Genomic DNA, 20,973 nt, shown 5'->3' on the forward strand with positions numbered 1-20,973 from the left:
GGCTGCTTTGTTAACTGAGTCATAGGGCTCTTAAAGGGTTCTTATTAATATGGTCATTACAGCTCAAACACACTAGGTAACCTAAGGATTCCCTTGCTCTGTGTGCAGGGGACAACTGCTAAACCAAATGGTACATTCCTGAGATATGTGTTATATATAATTAGATATATATCCATGTGTGTTCTTATATATATATGTATATATCTATATATGCACACACATAAAACTTTTACCACTCAAGGTGCATAATGGCTAAATTCTGACACCAGAATAATCAAACTTTTCCTATATCAAAGAACTTCTAGCTGTGGACCATAAACTGTGGACCATAAACCTAATGCGCTTTCTTTCCCTCAATAGGTGTCTTATTCCTGAGAGTGTCAATTTTTATTTTTATTTTTTTGGGGGGGGATGGTTTAGGGAGAAGCGCCTTGCAACTGTCCAAATTCAAGTGTTCATTTCTGACAGCTGCATGAATTTTCCCTATCTGTGGTAGAGAGGGGATAAGGATTCTAATTTATTTCCATTTTGTAGATTAAATAAACTAGGACACAGAAAGGCTAAGTGTGGAAAACAAAATTATATTCACATTTTTGATTTCAGATAACAACTAGGGACTCTTGTCTTCAATGACTAGTGACAGTCATGGGGTGAAAGGTCAGCACCTTCCACAGCTCCTTATATTCTCTACCATCACAAACTGATATAAACAGAGTCTGTTTTTCCAATCCATCACCCCAAGGGATGTCCAGATCTCCTACTCATGAATCAATAATGTAATTTAATAGAAAAAATAATGGAAAGATCACTGGACTTGGAGTTAGAACACTTGACTTCTAGTTTCCTTTATTTATTACTTACTGGTCAAATCACTTAAACCTCTCTCAGTCTCAAACTTCTGATCTGTAAAATGGGGACAATCATAACACCTATTCCACAAAGTTGTTCTAAGGTCAATATGCTCATAAGACTCGTAATGCATATAAATTACCTTGTAAACCTTACAATGCTATATGATCTAGCTATTATTATTGAGTTGGATCAGAGATATAGAGCTAAAAGGATCCTTATAGGTCATTAGTGACACCCACCCCACTCTCTCAGTTTATAAATGAAACTGTTCTATGGTTCTTATAGGTGGATATATGATGAGAGCCCCAGGCTTCGAATCCTTGCACCCAGACTCCAAATCCAGTGCTGTTTCGACTGTGTCAAGTGAGTTCTATGTCCCCATTCTAACTTTAAATCCTTTGAGAATTTCCATGAGGAATTCCTTGCAAGAAGAAGTTCAGAAAGATATATCTAAAATAGTCCAGCATCACAATCAACAGAAAGAAGAGGACTGAATCAAATGCATTACACCTGCAATCAATCAATGGATCAATAAGTATTTATTAAGTATGCATGTGCCAGGCAATGTGCAAAGTGCTACAGATATGAATACAAAGAATAAAACAACTATTTCTCTCGAGGATTCTACATTGTAACAGGAAAGACAACAAATACATTTAAAAGAATAAAGACAAAAAAGAATAAACTATTAAAAAATAAATCCAGGATAGTTATACATAAATGAGTTTGGTAGGGCACTAGCAGTTGGGGGAATAAGAAAAGGTGTCATGTAGAAAGTTGTACTTCATCCGTGTTTTGAATGAATCAAGATTTGATTTGAATCAAGAATTTCATGATATGCAAGTGAGTATAGATTATATTCCAGGCATATGGTGTCACAGAGATGGAAGATGGAGGGCCATGTGTGTTTTGCTGGATTACAGAGGAAAGAGGAGAATATACAATGGAGCTGTAAAGATAGGCTGGGGCTAAGCTGTGAGGGGCTTTACAAATCAAACCAAGGTGTTTATATGTTATCCTAGCAGAACCGGGGGTCACCAGAATTTACAGAATAGAAGAATGATTGCTTATATGGAAAATTACTTTGGCATCTGAGGTGGATGGATTAGAGTGGAGAAAGCCTTAAAGCAGGAAGACACAGTATAAAGCCCTTTAATAATCTGGTCAAGATGTAATGAAGCAAGAGAGCACTTGTGTCTTAGAGAGAGGAGGTCAGATGGAAGAAATGTCATCGAGATAATGCAGTTGAAGGATCTGATTGGATATGTAGGGTGAAGGACAGTAGAAGCTGGGGCTAACCAAGGTTGGGAACCTGTGAGACTGGAAGAATAATGGTATCCTTGGAGTGGCTGGTGGGAGTAATTGACACTGGGAGAACCCTTTTTGTTTCCTTTACCCTTTACCCTTCTCCCTCTCCCAAGAACCAAGACCCCAGGGGAAGGGGTAAGAATGACATTCTGTTTGACAAAATGAGAGACACTTTTTGCTAAGATGGAGCTTCACCACACCCTACTATCTGCCCTGCCACTACATCTTCCAGACCCCTAGGCACTGGCATCTGGTTGGCTAACACATCTAGGACCTGTGAAGCCTTTCCATCTACCCTGCAAACTAAATCCTCTAATTTGTTCTCTAGGAAGATTGTGAGCTCCTTGAGAGCAGAGAATGTCTCACTTTTTGTACTTATATCTTCAGCACTTTAGTGCTTGGCACCTACTTAACATTTAATAAAGTTTTTTAAAAAAAATTCTTTCATTCATATTAAATTCCGGGGTAAAAATAATGGGTTCTGTTTTGTTCAAGTTGTTCAGGGTGTCTCTGAGATATCCCACTTGAAATGTCCAGCAGGAAGGTAGTGATGCCTATTGGAGCTCAGCAGAGAGACTTGAAAAAGAGTGGAAAAAGAGGAGAGAAAAGAGTCCAGGATAGAACTTCAGGATAGGGTCACTGAACCTTAGGATAGGATTAGGACTGATCATCCAGTAAAGGGATGTGAGAAGGAGCTGTCAGACAGGTATGAGAAGAGCCATGACAGAACTGTAATGAAAATTGAGAGAAGCAAATAACCAGAAGAGAGTGATCAGTAGGGTCAAAAGCAGCAGAGAAGTCAAACAGCATGAGGACTGAAAAACAACCATCAGATTTAGCCACTAAGAGATTGTCAGTAACTGCTGCTAATTTGCAAATAGTTTATAAATTATAGCACAGGTTCTCAGCGAAGGATCCATGAACTTGAAAAAACTTTGATAATTCTAATTCAATACATTTGGTTTCCATTGTAGCCTATATATTTTATTCTATGCATTTATAAACATTATTTTGAAGAGTTCATAGCTAGGTGGCACAGTGGATAGAGTGCCAGACTGGAGTCAGGAAGACATGAGTTAAAATCCAACCTTGGAAGCTTCCTAGCTATACAACCCTGGACAAGTCACTTAACCTCGTTTGCCTCGGTCTCCTCATCTATAAAATGAGCTGGAGAAGGAAATGGCAAATCACTCTAGTATCTTTGCCAAGAAAACCCTAAATGGGGGTCAGTCATTAAGAGTTAGACATAACTAAAGCAACTGAACAACAACATAGACTGACCAGACTGACAAAGAGGCCTGTGACAAAGAAAAGGCTAAGAACCCTTCATTTATAGTCAGTTACAGAGAGTTGCTTAGGGTACTGAGAGTTTAAATAATCTGCCCAGTTACATAGCTGGTATATATCAGAGACAGGACTTAGTGATTTCAGAGATGTTTCTTTGTGAGCCACACTCTGCTGCCACAACTGTCCACCCTTTATGGAAAGACATACAGGGTGTCCTTTGAGCAAAAGTTGTCCAGCCTTGATGAAATGTCTATCTAGATGGACTAAATGTGCACAAACAATTTAAATTCTTGTTTGCAGTTTATGTTAGGTTTGACATTCTTCCATTCATTTCTCTAAGGCAAAATTTTAATAAGCCATGAATAACTTCCATGTACCCTATACTACTATAATTAAAGCACTTCAGTCTTATGAATAAAAGTGAAAAATGTCATGACCTTTGGGATTTTCTAGAACACCCAAGTTCAAAGAATTTAGGACTTTAAGTTGTTTTGGAATCCAAACCTGAACATACCAGAAGATGTGTCTATAAGTAATATGCTGCCAATTGGTTAGAAAGAAAATTAAGTAAACATACCAAATACTTACGTTTCAGGTAAACAAATGAATTCAAGTTGATATGTGGGAAAGCAAAACTCTGCCTCTATATGAATTCCTAATGATGGTTGTAACTACTCATATATTACTTTAATTAATTTAATTAGGTCCTTTGTGACCTAAGATTTCTGCTTAAAATTCCTTCTAAAGAAAGTCCATTTACCTATTCATTTTATGCATAGAAAAAGTAAGGCTGAGAGATTTATTCAGCCAAGATCACACAATTAGTGACAGACCAAAGATTCTAATGCACACTTTCCAACTCTAAATTCAACACTTGCTTCCCTGCACCATACTTCTAACCACTTACTTCAACCAATTCAAGAGCAAGGGATTCTTTCCTTTTGCAGTGGAAAAAATGATGTGAAAATATTACCCAGGATCAATTTTATCTAAGGGCAGCTAGGTAGACCACTGGCTAGAGTTCTAGGCCTGTGGGCAGAACGACTCATTTTCCTGAGGTCAAATCTGACCTCAGACACTTAACTAGCTGTGTCACCCTGGGCAAGTCACTTATCCCTTTTTGCCTTGGTTTCCTTATCTGTAAAATGAGCTGGAGAAGCAAATGGCAAACCCATCCCAGTATCTTTGTTAAGAAAACCCCAAATGGGATCACCAAGAGTTGGACATAACTGAAAATGACTAAATAACAACAATTTTACATTGATCTTGTAAGATAGAATGATATAATATATGCAAAGTACTTGTTACAGCGTCTGGCATATAATAGGCATTTAATAAATGCTTATTCCTTTATAAAAAGCTAACATCAGAAAATGGTGGTTTAAAGTAGCAGCAAATTTCAGCACAATCTGTGACAAGTTTTGTCCCTGGTCTTATCCCCTCCTCAGATATTTTCTACCAAATCAGCAACAGGGTTGCTGTTTCTGACATTTCATATTGCTACCACCTCTTACTTCAATGCAAGTTTCATGGTTCAGGGTCTAGTACAGTGCTACCAATCATGTGAAACTCAATATTAACTAGCAATGAGGATGACTGTAATCATATAGGAACAAAATGAAAAAAAAATTATCCAACACACATTTGGTTTAAACAAGTACAAATTGCACTTTTCCACAGGGGGTTAAAGAAGAGTATTCAGTTCAGTTTCCTACTTTCTCATGGGTCTACTTCAAGTAGACTAATTCCATTACTTTCTGAGTATTAACATCACTGTTATTTCAAGGCACATAAAATGTGTACTACAGAGTACACAAACTTTTATGTTGGCATTTGCTGAAAAGTAAAAAGGAAGAAAGCAGATAGGATAGTGCTGATAAATTTTTGAGTCCAAAAGTTGGTCTTTTGGGGAAAGAAATTGGGGAGCAGTTTCGGATGGTTCTAGGAAGAGAAGTGGGAATTCAATTTTCGTGTAAAATGAAAGAATGAAAAACATTGTTTATTTGTGGAATCTTGATTATCTCCTCCATAAGAGGGATTTGAAAAAGCAGTGTTTGTACATTTGAGTAACATTATCTGGATCAGTGTCAGCCTAGTTTATACAGTAAAGAGTGAATCAAATACAGAGAAAAAGTTAGCTAACACACTCATTGTGAATAAAACTAATTCATGAAAAGCTAAATTCCATTATGGTTACTTTTTATTATTTTCCCAAGGAGACAGAGGTTTTTTTTCCTGTAGATTTGAGGATCTTTACAAATTCTAATAAAGATTCAGTGTTATTCTTATAAACCAGGCACATGGAAAAAATTGCGGATAGAAGGTAGCACACCAAGGTAAACAAGAAAGTAACATAAAAAATAATACTTGCAAAAATTATTAAGGCACTAGGGAAAGAGGGAGCATATCTGTATATATGTTTGTATGTACACATATACATACACACACACACACACACACACACACACACACACATTCCTTCCCCCAAACTTCTCAAAGAGAAAAGCTATGTTTAGAGGCAGTCTAATTTGTTTCCTATTTCTTCTTCAAGCCAGCACACAAAAAATTTAAATTAATTTAAAGATTTTAAACTGACATTCACACTTTGAAGTGAGAAACATCACAGGACCTTGGAGTTGAAGACATTTAGGGCCACTTCTGATAATCCACAAGGAATTATCCATGAACTAATTGAAGAACAATTTATTAATGTTATCTTTCCCATGTTGGAGTAGGCTATCACTCATTCAATTGCTTTAAGATATGTGGCTATGTCATTTAATTTGTCCACAGGGGAAAGGTAATTAGTCCCATTATAAGGAAATGGTGCCAACCCAGATGTAAATGTGCTTTTCCCACAAAAACAATCTTTCTTATTCCATTCTTATCTTTTCTACACATACTTGACTATGCATTTTCTTCACTTAGTCTGCTGATGAGGCTTTTATAAATACCTCAGTTCAAACCTTTCTCATAAGTTTGGGGAGAGAACCAGAAGAGTATGTGGAGAGACAGTCATTTATCCCCTAATGTGCCCATTTGTAAGACCATTCTTCCAGTGCGCACGCACACACGCACACACACGCACACGCACATGCACACGCACACGCACACACATACACACACCAAAAAACAAAAACAAAATTAAAGCAAAAAAAGTGCCTGGATTTGCTAGACTGCAAAATTTAATAAACCTAAATGGGGTATTTGTAGACTCTCAGTAGCTTTGTTCCTTGAATATACTGCTATCCATAACATTCACTCAATACTTCACACTAGAACAACCCCACATGAAATGAATATCCTTGCCCACTTTTACAGGACCAATGGTCCAGTGTAGGGTGATAAACTGTCCCTTGTATAAAAACCAAATACTGGCTTAGTTAATTAACACTCCTTATTGCTTGTCATTCTATTACATTAAATTACATTCTATTACTACCTACCTTTAGGTAGGTCACAGGATTCCTGCAAAACAGTCTTACAAGTTATAAGTGCAGACTCACATTTTCTTGGAAATATGACTTTAAGATATTGAATTCCTACATGCAAGGTGGTCAAAAGTGATGGTTACTGCAACAGTCTGATTTCTCAAAGCCATTTAATGACCCTGTTTCACAAATAGTCAAGTTGAATTGAAGGACTGTAGACAACACCTGGTACTCAGGTTATTTATGATCCAGATAGAAAGATAAATCATATTATTAATTAATGCACTATCATGAACCTAGGGGTACTTTAGACTCATAGATAAAACACCTGAGCTTCAGTAGAATATAATAAGCTCCTTGAGGACAGGAAGTATTTTATGACTTGTTTTTGCATTCCCAGGGCCATGCACATAGTTAACCCTTAATGAATGTTTTTAGGCTTGGACTGGAGTGAATTGCTAGTTTGGGGGGAAAATGTCATATGTTCTCCTGAGCATGGTTAAGAGGAAAGAAGGAATTATTTCTCTATACATCTCTATACATCAAAAAAAGAAAAACCTTTAGCTTTATGTTTAGTGTCCTTCAAAGGCCAATTTCTCAAGTCCAATCTGCAAAGAAGAGAAAAAAACAGAAATATCTTCCACATGATAACAGGAACTGCAATTTGGAACATGGTAGAAACACCACCTATCACACACCTCAGGAACAGCACTAGACTGGATGACCTCTGACAAAAGACTTCAGGTAAAGCAAACTGCCTATCAACCAGTCCCCTCTTCCTAGCCCAGAGAGCACTAGCCACCTGGATAATGTTGCCTTTGTGTGCTCTGCTGTGACAGCAGCTCAGTCAGGGCTCAGGATTTAGACTTCCGTCAGATATTATTTTCAATTGAAACCACAGAACTGGGAAATCTTTTCCATGTCACTGAAATTCAGAGAAAAACTATGACTCATTCTTACATGTGTTGCCTTCTCTGATTTGATTGTGAGCTCCTTGAGAGGAGCAACTGTATCACTTTTCTATTTGTATCTTCAGGATTTCGCACAATGCTTGGCACATGGGAAGCTCTTAATAACTGCTTTTTCATCTATCCACTCACTGACACTCTTTAAGAGCTCTGACTAATACATCATCCTCCTCAAATTATTCTTAGTTTACATCTGTTAAGCACTTTCCCCTAAAGTGTGTAAGCAACTCCATAGCTATGGCTTTAATTCATACACATTTCCTTTGAACTTCCCATGGGCAGTTTAGAAATCCTATTCTTTGCCCTGATGACCTCCTACACCCTTAGTACTGCTCCTGACTTGATTTTTTTCTCTTTCTAGCCACGCTCCTCTCTCTAGTACAGAATCCCTTCTTCTCTCATTCTATCTCCACTTGTCCTATGCCAATTCAAACCCTTGATTACTCCCACCATCTTCCTCCTTCACTCACGTTGCCAGTGGGAGCTATAGGAGGTCACACAGGATCACTACAAATTCAAATGATCAAGTACAGAACGTGAATATAATGGTGCGGTATTGCTCCATCAAAATAAATAAATAAAAAAAAAAAAAAAAGAGACTGATTCAGATAAACCTGAAAAGACTTGTATAAATAGATGCAAAGTAAAAGGAACAGAAGTAAGAGAACTCTTCATGTAAGATCACAACATCGTAAAGGAAAAGAACTTTAAACATTAAGAACTCTAATCAATGCAAAAACCAATCATATCTCTAAAAGACTGATAAAGAAGCATTTCTATGAGTCTTTGGTGGAGAGGTAATACAATGGATACAGAATACATTTTCAGATATGACCAATACTACACAAATTTGCTTTGCTTGACCATACATAACTGCTACAAGGTAAAGTTTTTATTTGAGGGATGGGGAGAATTTGAAGGGAAGAATGGGGGTGATGATAGTCATGTAAATAAGAGAAAAGAAAGAAAATAGCACCACTGATCATTTAAATAACAGAAGAGAGGAAGTTCAGAAGGGAACAAGAAAAGCAGGGCAAGGTTGGTAAGACCACACTAAATTCACACAGGTATATCTGTATATAATGGAGTCGGGATTTTCTAGACAATGTACTTTTTCTGGCCTTTGTGTGTGGAAATATTCTTGCTTGTTGAAGATTTTTGAAACAAATTTATGTTATCTAGCTTCCACTTTCCCTCACTGTAGAGCAAGACAATTCTTTTATCTATCTCCTTTCTGATTGATTCCTTATCCCATACCCCACAGATACAGTTTGTAGCTTCAAGTCACTCACACCTATTCTTTCTCCCACTGTCTCAGCTGAGGACCAAATCTTTCACTTTAATGAGAAAATCAAGAGCACTTGCCATGAGCTTCCTCTTGTCTTCACCTTAAAATCCTTGATGTCTTCCTCCTCCTTTTTCTTCTCCTTTACTCCAATGTCCTATAATGAACTGTCCTGTATCTTTGCCAAGTCCAATATGTACCCTTGATCATGTCCCTTTCTCCAGGACTACCCTCTCAATTATCCCTTCTTTCTCTCTAGGATTCAAAGTATCTCCACGGGTTCTCTCCCTATTGTCTTCAAACATGACCAAATCTCCCTTCATCCTTAAAAAACTAAAAAAACAAAAAACCCTCACTTGTCCCTTGGCCCTATCATCTTCTCACATAATCATCTTTTATCTCATTTTCTTAGCCAAATTCCTAGGAACAGAGGTTTGCAGTCATTGCTTCTACTTTGTTGACTCTCATTCAGTTCTCCCCCTTTGTTTTCTGCCTTCTGACTTCATCACTCAATTGAAACTTTTTTTAAAAATTACCAACAGTCTTTTAATTGCCAAATTTAATTACTGTTTCTCAGTCCCTCATCCTCTTGACTTCTTCTGCTGCTTTTGAAATTGATGACCACTATTCTCTCTCTCTCTCTCTTTGTCTCTCTCCTCTTTCTTGGTGATTTCAGCAGCAACCATGGGTTTAATTATTATCGCTATGCAGATGATTCACAGACACATATGTATATCCAAAACACAGTCTGTCTCTGAGCTTCAATCCCACATCATCAGCTCCCCACTGGACATTTCAAACTACATGTCCATGGAATACCTCAACTTCAACATGCCCAAAACAGAATTATCTTTTTCTCCAATCCGACTCCTCTGAAAAACTTCCCTATTTCTGTCAAGGAAACTCTCATTCCTCTGGTATCCTAGGTTTTTCCTCCAGTATCTTAGGTTTTTAACCTTGGTTTTACCCTTAACTCACCATATTCTGCTATCTATTCAGTGGGCATATCCAACTGTTTTTATCTGTGGCACACCCCTCTCATCTCTCTACTTGCACAGCCACAACATCCTAGTTCAGGCCCTCAACATCTCTTACCTACACTATTGCGACAGACTCCTATTTGTTCTTCCTGCCTACAGTCTCTCTGTAATTCATCCTCCCCACAGCTATTAGAGTGATTTTCCTCAAGCACAGATCTGGTCATGCCACTACCCTCTTCAATAAACTCAAAGTGGTCCCTATAGCTTCTCGGATAAAATATAAACTCCTTAAGCACTTACCTTTCCAGGTTCATTATCTATTACACTTCCCTTTCCTCACTCTACATTCTAGCTAAACTTGTTTTCTTTGTTCTGAATACATGGCACTCCATCTCCAGTGCCATGTCTTTACACTGGCCATCATCTATACTTGAAATGCATTGTTTTCTCATCTCCTACTCTTTTTTTCAAGATACATTTGAAGTATCATCTTCTACAGAGCCTTTCTTGATCCCCCAGGTACTCCTGCCCTCTCTCCCTAACTAGCTTGAATTTATTTTGCATCTGTTCTGTATAATTTATTCTGTAAATACTTATATGTACATGTTGACTCCCCAATAGAACGGAATATCCTCAATAGCAGGCATTGTTTCATTTTTTGCTTTTGTAGTCATAGCACCTAGCACATGGTAAAAGCTTAATCAATGCTTGTTGACTGGTTGATTCTGCTAAATGACTGTAAAGGGAGCTAACTGATTGGTAAGTGTTCGGGCATTTGTGTATGTTGCACAGAAGGCTATCACCTATATCTTCAGATCTAGATATCATACTTAACAATTTTACCAAAGACACTTAGTGATATGTTCATGTCCTTAAACAGAATCATGGAAAAGATTTTAAAGGGTACTTTGGATAAAAGGGGACAACAGGGGGAAAAAGAAAGCACCAGTGCAACTCTTTGATATGAGCAATAGAAGCAATTTTTTTCCTAAATTATCAATAGCTCCTTGATTAAAGGAACAAGGTAGCACACTGTAGTAGCATAGCATCTTTCTAAAGCAGGACGCTGTGAAGGATGGGTATATCTGCCATGGCAGGCCCTACCATGCCTGCTATACATATACATGTAGTTAGTCTGGAAGCCAATGCTTAAAAGGGAACATTGACCTCTCTTTCCTCTGGTTTCTGCCTCCTTGGATTTAGAGTTATATGAAGCCCTATGCAGAGAGTACATGGCCACATTTCAGAGTTCCTTAAGGATGGGATGGAAACTTGCTGTCATTACTGAGACCTTGGGAGGCCTTCCTCTGACTGACTAACTCTCCTCTCCTTTTAGGCTTCTACCTATAAATAAAGTGAGGTAATCTGTCCAAGTGGGTTCTTATTTTTTCACTCACCTTTCATACCACTACCTTCTTCTTGGAATGTGTTACGAGCAGTAGTCTGATCTTCTAAGTGTTCACTCCCACCACTTCCTGAAGAGGCTACACTGCTTTGTGGAGACAGGGGGGCATGATCGGATGGGATGCACTGGGGTCCTCTAGCACGTAAGTCCTCATGAGACATCCATCCATGTCCTAGAGGCTGGTTTGGCACATTCATGGGTGGGGTAAGGGATACAGATCGTTTCAAAGGGCTGTGATGTGCCTGGCCTGAGAGAACTGGAAAAAAAAATAAAATGAAACAGGTTATTCCCCCCCCTTTAGTCCTGGGTTGCAGAAGAACCCCCTATAACAATTAACCATGGTGGGCAAAACTAATCTCTTAACTACCACGATGTTGCTGCTGCCAAATGAGAAGACAAAAATCAAGGCTGGCTATTTCTTTCGGGGAAAAAAGATCAAGTACTTCCAGCAGCTTTGATTTTTTGGTTTTTTTTTTTTTTTTTACTTTAAAGCACACCTATATCCATCAGGCATTTAATCTTAATCTTTAAATGTTTTGGTTTTTAAGCCATCAAATCAAGATTCTTAGAATAGGGCTATAATAACTTGAAAAATAGCCATCTGACCATAATGAGTAAGGTGCATCAGGAAATTCTAAAAGACAGTTGATATCATTTAGATCATTAGAGTAATATATGTCTTAGAGGAGGGTCAGCTGATAAACTGCTTTTTTTCAAATCTGAACAGCATTAAGAGAAGACTGAGCATGCTGCTCTATTGTGGATTTTTTTTTCAGTTGAAGTCACAGAGACCTGTCAATGGATAGTGCAGACTGAATGGGTGTTTACATCACTACATACTACAACCAGTCTGGGCTAAACAGATTGGAAACTGGCAGCTGTGAAAGGACTGATTCTTTCTCCTGTTCCAGCAAGTTAGTGCCAAACTTACACTGAAAACATTTCCAGGTAACAAGGATACCATTCAGAACCCAGGGGCAGTCTTAAGTAAATCCTGAATGATCCTTACCACCATGTATTATCCTTGTGTGCACTGCATGGCATCTGTTCCCTAAGTTTATTCTCTTTTTGAGAAAACTTGAAAAAAAAAGCAACAAAACTCATGCATTTAGCTAGATCCTGTTTATGGAAGGGATAGTTCACTAAAATCACTATTTGAGGGATTTGGTTCTTCTGGATATGCAGCTAAAGAGGCAAGGAGACAGCTTTTAAAAGTAAGACTATTCATAAAATTCTTTTAACACTTTTCCTAGAGGCAAAGTTTATTTTAATTACTGTTACACTAACATGGGATTGGGCCACATGCATTTTTTTTTCCACATGCATTTTAAAACATTTTTTTCACTGCAACCGTTCAATTCCATCTTAGGCTCAACTGTTTTCCCATAAAGTCTAACTTAGCTTTACATGGCTTTTCTGACATTATTTCCTCTACATTTGGAAAACAAAAAAAGTGAAATTCTGAATTCATTTGGCTGTTTTTGTTAACCTGCTTTTATTAATGTTGTAGCGTATGTATGCATCCATCCACTCAAGAAAATAAAACCCAGCTCAGAACTGTTTGGATTTTTCTAAATGTCCAAGAAAAATGTATGTAGGCTGCATTAGGTGACAACAGTGAGGTGGTTAATGTTGTTAAAATTCAGTTGGTATTAATTAGGCTTCACTTCTCAGAACCTATTGCATTTGATAGTAGGAGTTAATGTACCTCTTGCTTTTATTATTTCTATCCATACAGATGCTTGCTGAAAGGAAGCATTGTACAGTATAGTGGTCATATAGGCACCTAAATGAATAAGAGTGTTGAACTTGTCAGGTAGACCTGAGTTCAAATCCTGCCTCAGACACTTTACTTGCCTGAGTGATCACAGATAAGTCACTTAACTTTGCTTAGTGTCAGCTTCCTCATCTTCAAAATGGAGGTAGCATCTACCTTCTGGGTTATTATTATGGGGATCAAATAAGATAATGAAATGTAAAGCACTTTGCAAACATTAATATGCTCCATATAAATGCTAGCTATCATCACTGGTTTCATTATTATTATTATTATCAAAAGTAATTCGAGAAGGATATAATTTCTTAAGGTGGAGAAAGTTAGGTGCCTTCTCCAGAATTTGAAACCTATGGGAATTTACTGATTCTACAGCTTCTCATTTTGGGCAAATATTGTCAGAGACAAAAATTATATGGGTCTCAAGATAAACGACTTACTGTCTAACTCAGACATATGCGTATTGCGGGTGCAGGACGGCAGGGGGAATACAGGAGCAGGGAATCAGCTCTATTATACTGTAGGTTTCAATTTCCACTAAATATCCTAGTTACAAGACTTTCAGAAATGACCTTCCTAGAAATGGCATTATTGCCTGATTTGATCAGAATCAACCAAGAGAAAAGTGAGGGAAAAAGAAAAAAAAGCATAGCAAAGTTAGAAAAGCAAGTTGACAAGAAAACCAAGAAACCTAGAAAACTCATCTCTTGCCTATGCTGGGTAGAACTGGACAGTGAGCACTAAAATCCCAGAAGCCCCAGCTTTCTTTGTCTGCTTGTACTCTTTATCTATTCTTGCTTATAAATATTTTGGACCATCTAAGAAATGTTCCCAATGAATATTAGTAGTATATGAGATCGAGAATATAGAAGTCAGTCATTGAGCAGAACGCCAAATGAACAGACTCTGAGAAGAATGGTTGTGGCAGCTAACTAGCCATTAGAGTCCTTAAATACCACATGGTGGCCATAGGTTGTCATTTTTGAATGCCAAGGACAATGCTATATATCCTGATTGTTTGACTACAAATTAAGACTGGGAGAGAAAATTCAATTTTTCTTTCTGCTAAATCTGCCTCAATTCCCACACTGACACAGGTGATTAAGTGACACCAAAGGTTTATTCACTTTGCAGAGCTTATATGGATTTAAAAAAAAAAATTAGAAACCTATATTATGTTCATGATTTTCACTTGAATTTGACTGTTCTTAGGGGAAAGAAAGAGAAATTTTGTCTTTGACACCTTCCAAAATCCAAATTTCATCTGAGAAGTCAGGTCTATTTTTCATTTACTTATTGTCATGCTGGGGTACGCTGGAGCCAGTTCAAAGTATATGTCAAGAGCCAACTGTTAAATTTTTCAGTGTAAACAGCTACTCCTCAGAAATTGGCAAATGCTACAAAAATCAGGGATTGACTTATTGGTTTGTTAATTGCCCAGACTTAAGAAAGTGCTGGAGAAAATGTTAATAATGTAGATTAGACTTAAAAGTGTGCAATGGATACTTTGGGGTTTTTTTTTTTCCAGAGATCTGGTTGTTAAAGATTTACCAGCACACCCCTGGTTAAGTGCTTCATCTCTATATCCTAGAAAGAAGCAAACATTATTTCAAAAGCTGGCACCCAACACTGAAACCTCATAGGATGTAATCAACCATGGCAACCAGCTAAAGAAAGTTGTATTAAATTGGTGTTTAGCAGTGAAAAGGCTAGAAGTGGTGCTTTAAACATAGACTAATAGTTCATTTCAATGCTCCCATAGGAAGCTCTGTGAAGGAGACTTTTTATCAGAACCTCTGGGATGTAAAATCATTACCTTTCCCAAGTAAAAAATGACAGGAAATTATAATGACTAATCAAGGAAGTCCATCATAGACAGACTGAAATTCTTTGGGGTATGGGTTTAGGTGGGTGTGATGCTGGCAATAGAATATGTTGGTATGGCTGACTTTATCAGAGCTCTATGCTTTCTCTACGCAGGGCTTGCCAGAAGAGGTAATTATTACTTACCTCTTAGCATAGTGTCAGTATGAAAAGTTAGGCAACACAGTTAAGGAGCAATCAGACAGCTAACGGCAGACTGTCAGTTACCATTTTTCAGAGAAGAACGAACTCCAATGCTGACCACTTGGAAAGAGTACTGTAATTCAAAAGAACCCAAGTTCCTATTCAATGAGGGAGGAAGGAAGGGGATAGAAATGCGCCTTTGAGAAGCTTTTCAGAAGTGTTGTTAGGTACTAGAGACAAAACTTCTGAATGCTCTGCCTGTGCTATGCATCATGCCAAAGAACAAGAAAATACTTTAGTTAACTTGTTTAAAAGTAGGAGTCGATGCTATAGAAGGAGGCATTCATTGAAAAAAAAATCTTAGCACTTGTTGGAAAGAAAAGCATAAATATAAATTCCTACCATGGAATTTTCTGTTCTATGCCTACTTTGTAGTAGGAGCAAGGAAGAGAGGAAAGTATGTAAAATGGGCACGGCAAATGAGAAATCATCCCACAGATTTCCAAAAGGAACAAAACAGTACCTTCCAAGTGCTCTTGAAAACCAAAGCTGAATTTTAAGTTATTTATTGATTTACATCGAAATAGCTGGTCTTTAGTTTCCAAAAGAGAATCCAGGTACATCTGTATTCCACCGGGAGACTTCATTTGGGAATGTTTATTCAAGTGAACTTTTTATAAAAATCATAATACTGAGTAAATCTAATAAAAAGAAGAGGGGAAGAACTTAAAGAGGAAATCTAAATATATGTGTTAAATATACATGTTTTGTTTTAACAAGTATTAAGGATCTCAAGATAAGGGCTCAAAATAATCCAGGTAATCAAGAAATGATACTTCACACATAACTCTAGTGCTAGAAGGCTTCTCTGACCTTAGATAACTTTATAAAGTCTTTTATGCTGAAACATCTCCAACAAAATAGACAAAAATGAGTAGTCTTTCAATAAGTCTTAGAAGAATAACTGCATTTGGATTTTGATCTTTGAAATTTTTTCCATTTCTTTGATTTAGTTAAAATTTTTAATTATTAAAAGGTAGGAAAGGACTTTCTAGGATATTTGGTGCCCTCCTGGGGAGGAATTCTATATCCTCTCTAGACATTCTAATTTGAGAAGCAACATGGTTTCCCTTTCATTTATGTCCATGCAACATTGTCCTACCCCTAAATTAAATAACTTACTTATCCAGGACCACCAGTTATTTCATGAGTGAGTTTCTAGTTAATTGAAGTTCACCCTTTTATTCACTTAATTTAAAAAATTAACCACTTTTGATGGCAGTTTTCTAAGATATTTACACAGGTGCCTGCCTTCTTAAACAAAATATATGGAACATCATTTAACCTTTTTGTTGGAAAAAAATATTACTATTAATGTCATTGATGAGTATTTATTACTATACTGTGCTATAAACAATAGGTTGCTGTTGTGAAAGCACTGAGGGATAGATACAGCAAGATACCTGAAGGAGGGGAAGCTATTAAATTTGTGGGGGAATTCCTAGACCTTACTAATACTTAAAAAAAAGTAAACAAGAGAACATTAGTAATTTCTAACCTATATACTTTCTCATCCACACAAAATCTTTAGGAGAATCACCTATACATGAATTGAAGACATCCTTGATAAATATATTAGTAGGTAAACATACAGGCTTTCATAAGGGATAATCAACACTGGACTGCATCATCCTTACCATTGTATAATTAACTGAAAGAGGTGAACAATATAAGATCCCATTATGCTGACTATTTCCTGATTAGAAAAAAAATTCATTCTAAAGAACAAACCTTATAGGTTCTTTTAAAACAATTTCATTCATACATCAAAATCCTTCATGATTAGTTGGAATACAAAGCAATAAAAATAACCCAGTCCTTCACCCTCTGTTAATAAACATAAGGCAAGGTATAAAACAGAAAAAATGTATTCCCTGAAAAGATTTTCCCCCCTGTGGGCAGGATGGAGATCCTGTTCAGAGGTGAGATAAAAGAGGTGAATGTCCTTAAAAAGTTCCTATTTGCATGTAACCTTGGGCTACTGACTTTATCCAACAACTCAATACTGAAAAGTCTGTTGGAGGGGGTCTGTGATCATTCAAGAGTTTGGCCTGTCTATCCATAGAAGAAAAACTAAATGGAAGAATACCTATTGATTAGATTTAAATGTACATTTGGATGGATGCCCAGTAGACCTTGTCCAACAACAACATCCACACACATACACGTAAGAATGATGAACTGCGGGGGAGGAGCCAAGATGGCAGAGTAGAAAGATACACATAAACTAGCTCCAAACCCACAGTCCATAAAATACCTGTAAAGAAGAACTCCCAACAAATTCTGGAGCAGCCGAAGCCTCAAAACAACAAAGTGGAGGAGATTTCTGTTCCAGAGAGACCTGAAAAACTGACACGAAAGGTCCGTTGCGCACCGGACCCAGAGCAGAGCCAGCCCTGCCTTGGCTACGTGGCACCCAGAGGAGCAGATCCGAGCAGGCTTCAGGGACAGAATCTCCAGTGGCCTCACAGGTCCCTCCACCCACAGGCACCAAAGGTCAGTGAGAGGGTCTTTTCAGCTCACCAAGAGGGGAGTGGGGTGTCTCCATAACCTAGGCCCCCTCGGGAGGCAGCAGCAGAGGCAGCAGCAGACAAGGGCTCCCAAAGCAGGCAGGAGCCCGGATCCATTGTTGAAGGTCTCTGCATAAACCCCCTAAAGGAACTGAGCCCTGTATGGTGGCCCTGCCCAGACCCAAGCAGCTGAACTTAATCTCACACTGAATAGCAGCCCCGCCCTTGCTGAAAGCCCTGAGTCTGGGAAGCAGCATTGGAATCTCAGCCCCCAAGTGCTTGCTGGGCAGATCTGGAGGCGAGATGGGTGTGGAAAGGAAACTCAGAAGTCAAGTAACTGGCTGGGAAAATGCCCAGAAAAGGGGGGAAAAAAATAAGACCATAGGAGGTTAATTTCTTGGTGAACAGATATCTCCTCCCAACCTTTCAGATGAGGAAGAACAATGCTTACCATCAGGGAAAGACATAAAAGTCAAGGCTTCTGTATCCCAAATCTCCGTAATTAATATTCAGTGGGCTCAGGCCATGGAAGAGCTCAAAAAGGATTTTGAAAATCAAGTTAGAGAGGTGGAGGAAAAACTGGGAAGAGAAATGAAAGAAATGCAAGAAAAGCATGAAAAGCAGGTCAACACCTTGCTAAAGGAGACCCCAAAAAATGCTGAAGAAAATAACACTTTGAAAAATAGGCTAACTCCATTGGCAAAAGAGATTCAAAAAGCCAATGAGGAGAAGAATGCTTTAAAAAGCAGAATTAGCCAAGTGGAAAAGGAGGTTCAAAAGCTCACTGAAGAAAATAGTTCTTTAAAAATTAGAATGGAACAGATGGAGGCTAATGACTTTATGAGAAACCAAGAAATCATAAAACAAAACCAAAAGAATGAAAAAATGGAAGATAATGTGAAATATCTCATTGGAAAAACAACTGACCTGGAAAATAGATCCAGGAGACAATTTAAAAATTATGGGACTGCCTGAAAGCCATGATCAAAACAAGAGCCTAGACATCATCTTTCATGAAATTATCAAGGAAAACTGCCCTGAGATTCTAGAACCAGAGGGCAAAATAAGTATTCAAGGAGACCACCGATCACCGCCTGAAAGAGATCCAAAAAGAGAAACTCCTAGGAACACTGTGGCCAAATTCAAGAGTTCCCTGGTCAAGGAGAATATTGCAAGCAGCTAGGAAAGAAACAATTCAAGTATTGTGGAAATACAATCAGGGTAACACAAGATCTAGCAGCTTCTACATTAAGTGATCAAAGGGCATGGAATATGATATTCCAGAAGTCAAAGGAACTAGGACTAAAACCAAGAATCACCTACCTAGCAAAACTGAGTATAATACTTCAAGGGAAAAAATGGTCTTTCAACGGGAAATCGAGGACTTTCATGCATTCTTGATGAAAAGACCAGAGCTGAAAAGAAAATTTGACTTTCAAACGCAAGAATCAAGAGAAGCATGAAAAGGTAAACAGCAAAGAGAAGTCATAAGGGACTTACTAAAGTTGAACTGTTTACATTCCTACATGGAAAGACAATATTTGTAACTCTTGAAACTTTTCAGTATCTGGGTAGTTGGTGGGATTACACACACACACACACACACACACACACACACACAGAGACAGAGAGCACAGAGTGAATTGAATAGGATGGGATCATATCTTAAAAAATGAAATTAAGGGGTGAGAGAGAAACATATTGGGAGGAGAAAGGGAGAAATGGAATTTGGTAAATTATCTCTCATAAAACAGGCAAGCAAAAGACTTTTTAGTGGAGGGAAAAAGAGGGGAGGTGAGAGAAAAACATGAAGTTTACTCTCATGACATTCCACTAAAGGAGGGAATAAAATGCACACTCATTTTGGTATGAAAACCTATCTTACAATACAGGAAAGTGGGGGGAGAAGGGGACAAACAGGGTGGAGGGGATAATGGAAGGGAGGGCAATGGGAGGAGGGAGCAATTTGAAGTCAACACTCTAGGGGAGGGACAGGATCAAAAGAGAGAATAGAAGCAATGGGGGGCAGGATAGGATGGAGGGAAATATAGTTAGTCTTACAGAACATGACTATTATGGAAGTCATTTGCCAAACTACACAGATAATGGCCTATATTGAATTGCCTGCCTTCCAAAGGGAATGGGTGGGGAGGGAGGGATGAAGAAAAGTTGGAACTCAAAGTTTTAAGAACAACTGTCGACCACTGTTCTTGCTACTAGGAAATAAGAAATACAGGTAATGGGGTATAGAAAGTTATCTGGCCCTACAAGACAAAAGAGAAGATGGGGACAAGGGAAGGGAGGGATGATAAAAGAGAAGGCAGATTGGTGATAAGAGGCAATCAGAATGCTCGGTGCTTTGGGGTGGGAGGAGGGGACAAATGGGGAGAAAATTTGGAACCCAAAATTTTGTGAAAATGAATGTTAAAAGTTAAATAAATAAATTAAAAAAAAAAAGAATGATGAACTGGGCCCAAAATAGGGGAAAGAGAGGGACTTTTGGGCAATTACAAAGTTCCTTTACTGACTTCAAGTTTCTAATAAAGACCCATCTTTTTCAATACCAACATTCTCCTGGAGCTACTTCATGCCACTGAATCATGAAATACAACTGTCTCCAAAAGACTAGATGGATATCACATTCAGTAGAAGGCAAGGCATGAGTGTATTATGATAGATGTGAGCAAACTGTAATATATATCCAATGAGGAACTGAAGAACAGGTGTCATGTGTCCAAAAGTAGGGATGACCAGAATGTTCCACTTGGCCTCTTCATGAATGTCAGGAGCAAATGGGGAAGATCCCTAGAATGGTGGGAGGACTCTCTCTGAGAACCGAAGGGAGGGCATGGACAAAAATGAATAGGCATGAAAGGGCTGTGATCTGCATTGTAGAGTTCCCAAATTGATAACACAACATATCCATTTGAATATTTCAGCTAAAAAGTAATTGAATCCTTTCAGGAGTCACTGAGGTTAAAAATTGAATACTTTCAGGAGTCATTGAGGTGGATAGGACTGACCCTATTCTAAATGGTTTTATACAATTATGCCTTTAAAATTTTTGTCTCTTCCTCCCTGTTATTTCTCACTGCTGCGTCTGATA

At 38.0% G+C, this 20,973-nt stretch overlaps 1 protein-coding gene across 11 annotated transcripts in view; it reads right to left on the reverse strand.

Annotated features, from left to right (window-relative positions):
- SAMD4A (sterile alpha motif domain containing 4A) overlaps positions 1 to 20,973 on the reverse strand; it is a 295,052-nt gene that overhangs the window by 75,195 nt on the left and 198,884 nt on the right. For 8 of the 11 annotated variants that reach the window (XR_011971822.1, XM_072629807.1, XM_072629808.1 and 5 more), the window contains one exon: positions 11,509 to 11,772. The exons of the other annotated variants lie outside the window; for them this stretch is intronic. Coding sequence is in view for 7 of the 8 variants with exons in the window: in XM_072629807.1 (XP_072485908.1) it covers positions 11,509 to 11,772 (264 nt within the window). In the remaining variant the exon portion in view is untranslated. The remainder of the gene's footprint in view (positions 1 to 11,508; positions 11,773 to 20,973) is intronic. 11 annotated transcript variants of the gene reach the window in all.

The sequence above is a fragment of the Notamacropus eugenii genome, chromosome 1 (assembly GCF_028372415.1).
Source record: "Notamacropus eugenii isolate mMacEug1 chromosome 1, mMacEug1.pri_v2, whole genome shotgun sequence".
NCBI lineage: Eukaryota > Metazoa > Chordata > Mammalia > Diprotodontia > Macropodidae > Notamacropus > Notamacropus eugenii.